Consider the following 4,704-nt stretch of genomic DNA (forward strand, 5'->3'; position numbering starts at 1 on the left):
AGGTACTCATTTATCAAGCAGTAATTTTAAGAAAGTAAAAGAACTGAAAGAAAGAATTTGTAAAAGACAAAACGATTTTTGTGAAGGAATAAAATTAAGGCCTAGAATAGATGACTTAACTGAAGGAGAAAGGCTGACGGTAAACAGTACTTGCTTTGGATGGATAAGGAAAAGAAAAGAAGAGTAAAGGAAAAGAGTACTGATTATATTACTAAACGTAGACAAGGTAATGGTTCAATAGACACAAGCACAAAATGGTTGCCAATTCTCCTAAAAAAAACATTTTGTGTTGTTAATGAGTTTAGCAGATAATAATACTAAGAGTTGCCAAAAGTGAGTACTTTTCTCATTTGGATGGCAAGGATTAGGATATAATAAACGATTTTGGAGAGGAAGAAGTTTGGATGGCGTTAAAGAATTTGCACTGCAAAAGGTCCCCTGGCAGTGATGGTCTTCTTTTGGAAGTTCAAAATAAATTTTGTAACAAATAGGAATATATGGGAATTGTATGATTTGAGGTGTCTTCCAAGCATATATATGTCAGATTTACAATATCTATGAATTTTGAAGCTGATTAAAAATGGTGATTTAGACCTTGTGCAAATGTTGAGGCCAGTTCCGCTCTCAAGCGTTGATTATCAAATAGTAGGAAAGGTCATAGCAAACAGAATATTAAATGTAAGTTATATAATTTCAAAGGAAGAGTGATGTAGGGTGAAGGATATATCATCTGTAGATTGTAATAACACGGTCATCATCTCCTCTTACGCCTATTGAAGCAAAGGGTCTCTGTTAGATTTCGCCAGTCGTCTCTATCTTGAGCTTCTAAATCAATACTTCTCCATTCATTATCTCCTACTTCGCGCTTCATAGGCCTCATTCATGAAGGCTCTTCTGGTGCCTTGTGGAGCCCAGTTAAAAGTTTGGTGAGCTAATCTCTCTTGGGGAGTGCGAAGAGCATGCCCAAACTTTCTCCATCTACCCCTTACCATGATCTCATCCACATATGGCACTTGAGTAATCTCTCTTATAGTTTTATTTCTAATTCTTTCCTGCCATTCAACTCCCAATATTCTTCTGAGTGCTTTGTTCTCAAATATACAAAATCTGTTGGATATTGTTTCATTGTCATAACACGACCCATGTCCATGCAGTAACACTGATCTAATGATTTATGTATGTAATTTCAGGCAATTTGATTTTCAAATTTTACTTAACCTAGCCATTGTCTGATTTACATTTTTCAGTCTTTCATTTAACTTCCATTCTAAAGACCCTGTATTAGAGATCATAGTTCCTAAATATTCAAACATAACACAATAAGATATGTAATATTTCTAGCAAATAAAAATAACTGAAATGGATATTCTAAATTTAGAATGATCTAAAGCTTTTGATTGGGTTCAAACTGAAGTTTTTTAATGATAATGAAGATATTTGGAATTCAAGCAAAATTGTGGACTTCAGTACAACTTTTTACACAAACTTTAAAAGCTGTTTAAAGGTTTAAAGGCCGCTCATGAATGGCAGAGGTAAGGAACAGAGACATTGCCCTATCGAGCAGCACAATCCCTAGAGATCATATATACATATGATCAGCACTCAAGCCCCCTCTTCAAGCTAGGACCAAGGAGGGTCCGGCAATGGCTACTGATGACCTACAGGCTCTCCCAAACCCCTCATCCTTAGCTCTCACGGATGGTGAGGTTGCAGCGACTAAAGGAACTAATGAATTTGAGCTGGACTTGAAACCCAGTCTGGCAATCACCAGGCAAGGACGTTACTGGATCGGCCACCACAACATTTTATTGGAAAATGTTTTTCTCAACTCTCATTTCCTTTTAAAGAGCCCTGTTAGACAAGTTTTTTCCTATTTTAACGATGATCTGTGTAGTTTTTCAGGAACATTTATTTAGAATAATTAAGGTTAAAGGTAAAATCGCTTGTAAAAATATGAATTATGGGGATAATTTGTCATCCCTATTGTCACCTGGGGAAGGAATTTGTGAAATTTGATAGGCGATGGTTAGATTTGAGCTAGTTGCTGTTGCATCATCGTCATCATCTCCTCCCACGTATATTGACACAAAGGGTCTCGGTTAGATTTCACCAGTCGTCTCTATCTTGAGCTTTTAATTCAATACTTCTCCATTCATCATCTATTTCACGCTTCATGGTCCTTAGCCATGTAGGCCTGGATCTTCAACTCTTCTAGTGCTTTGTGGAGCCCAGTTGAAAGTTTGGTGAACTAATCTCTCTTGGGAAGTGCGAAGAACACGACTAAGCCATCTCACTTGTACAAAATGAAAATTATAAGCCTATGTAAATAAAGTAGACCTAACTTGGACATATTTTATTAATGATACCTTTTAGAAATGCACATAAAAAGAAAGTCAGGTGATTTTTATAAACAAATATTCTGTATATAAAAAGCCGTAAAAAGTTTTGAACCTAACAAAAAAGTTTTAGATTTGGTTAGATCCTTATAGACTTGTGGTGTCCATGAAATTAGCAAATACTTCTTTTATCTTGTTTCAAGGTGAAATTTTCTTGACTATAATGTATATGTCCGGTCTTTGAAGAAGTAGGATATAAAACAAAGCATTGTTAGATCTTTTATTATCTTTGGCTACAACTCACATTGAGAGACGTTCCATCAAATGACCAAGGTCACGATTAAATCTTCCGGCACACATCTTCCAACAACACAAATTTAGGAGAGTGACAACCAACGTTATTCTAAACGTCATTGAGAACTTTCTCAATCCCATCTTCAACTCAGGACGAAGAGGGAGAACATCACTACACAATACGGCAAAGAAGAGGAAGTGAGTGGATTCCTTATTGTATCTAAGAAGGATAAACATAATCACTACATGATTTATTTACTTACGTACGTACACTGTTAAAAATTTGCCGTAAAAGATGGTAAAAAAAAAAACTGGCATAAATGTCAGGCATTGACCGTTTTAAAAACGGATATATTAACGTAAAAGAGTGACACTACGGTCTCCGACCCGTAAAAGATAATAACAAAGTAAGGTAAAAATTACGGTCTCCTGCATTTTACTGAAATACGGCTGAGAACGGTATATTGTTACGGAGAATTTCTAATTAAAATTACGGATTTCTTTAACAGTGTAGATTATCGCGCGAACTTTATATATACCGAGTATATCCACAAATAAGTCAATGAGAATCTTTCCTCACAAATAAACACAACATCTAAAGCTCTTTTCATTAATAATCTGGTTGTAGCGAGGATTCGGGAGAACCGGCTGATATATGTCTCTTTTTTACAGTTTATATATGGAAGATCTGTTTCCCTGTTGTTACTGTTCTTAAGATATTTCATTTCGATTGTTCATTACTTCTCATATAGTTTATTTATTTCCTGATCTCGTTTCCTCACTGGGATATTTTTACCAGTTGGAGCCCTTGGGGCTTGTAGCATACTGCTTTTCCAACTAGGGATGTAGCTTAGCTCGTTTCCTCACTGGGGTATTTCTACCTGTTGGAGCCCTTGGGGTTGTAGCATTCTGCTTTTGCAACTAGGGTTGTAACTTAGCTAGATATAATGATAATAACAATGATAATAATCCAACACCAATAATAATAATAATAATAATAATAATAATAATAATAACAATAATAATAATAATAATAACGTAATGTAAACTCGGCAGTTTCTCTTTTGTTACACTAACGTGTTTTTCTAACTTCTGCTATTAAAATAATCTCCATTGTAAGCCAAGATATTTATAAAATCATTACATGAAAGTGTGCGTACACTATAATATGCTCATCGACGTCTATGCAAACACGTTGAATGTATACTGCTTTTCCCAGGATTATTTTCGGTTGCATTCGGTCTCCCAAGCGGAAAAAAAAAAAAAAAATATCTACATCACATCACACTCGCTACATATAACCAGTGTTGAAGCTCTCCTTTTCTGTCTTTTATTCTCCTTAAAATACTAAATAGTCTTAATAAGCGTTGGATCCATCTTCAGCTTCCATATTCCTGTTGAGGAACCAGACCTTCATGGGTTCCTTGCGGCCCTTCATGGTGACGGGACCCCGGTAAGTGAAAAAGAATTTCGGATCGTAGTTGACGGGCAACTGCAAAAATCTGGAAAAAGATCATTAAATTTTATGCATTTGAAATTCCTTTGTGTCTTTTCGTTAAAAGGTTAGTTCCTTGATTCTATAGCTAGTATATCTATTTCTGTTTCCTTTCGTCACTGGGCTATTTTCCCTCTTGAAGCCCCTGGGCTTATAGCATCCAGTTCTTCCAACCACGCTGTTAAAAATTTACCTTTAAAAAAAAAAAAAAAAAAAAAAAAAAGGTAAAACTCCTGGATTAAATGTTGCCAGTCATTTACCGTTTTAAAAACGGATATATTGACGTTAAGGTGTGATATTACGGTCACCAACCCATAAAAGATAATAACAAAGAAGGGTAAAATTACGGTCGCCTGTGTTTTATTGAAATACAGCTAAGAACAGTATATTTTTACGGAGAATTACCGATTAAATTTACTGATTTTTTAACAGTGTGGGGTTGTAGCTTAGCAAGTAATAATAATATAATTTGCTTAAAATTCAGTTTACGACAATACTTTTCATAAAATATACAGAAAGAACTTCAATTGTGTTGTTAGTGTATTTTCATTCTAGAGCTACACTTGAAAATTTGCATTA

General features: G+C 35.1%; 1 protein-coding gene across 1 annotated transcript in view; it reads right to left on the bottom strand.

Moving 5' to 3' along the window:
- Positions 1 to 2,616: 2,616 nt before the first annotated feature.
- Gycbeta100B (guanylate cyclase soluble subunit beta-1-like) overlaps positions 2,617 to 4,704 on the bottom strand; it is an 880,554-nt gene continuing 878,466 nt past the window's right edge. Inside the window, exon 14 of the mRNA XM_068345488.1 lies at positions 2,617 to 4,132. Within this exon, the coding sequence (XP_068201589.1) occupies positions 3,988 to 4,132 (145 nt within the window). The 3' untranslated portion in view covers positions 2,617 to 3,987. The remainder of the gene's footprint in view (positions 4,133 to 4,704) is intronic.

Source organism: Palaemon carinicauda, chromosome 22 (genome assembly GCF_036898095.1).
Source record: "Palaemon carinicauda isolate YSFRI2023 chromosome 22, ASM3689809v2, whole genome shotgun sequence".
Classification (NCBI taxonomy): Eukaryota; Metazoa; Arthropoda; class Malacostraca; order Decapoda; family Palaemonidae; genus Palaemon; species Palaemon carinicauda.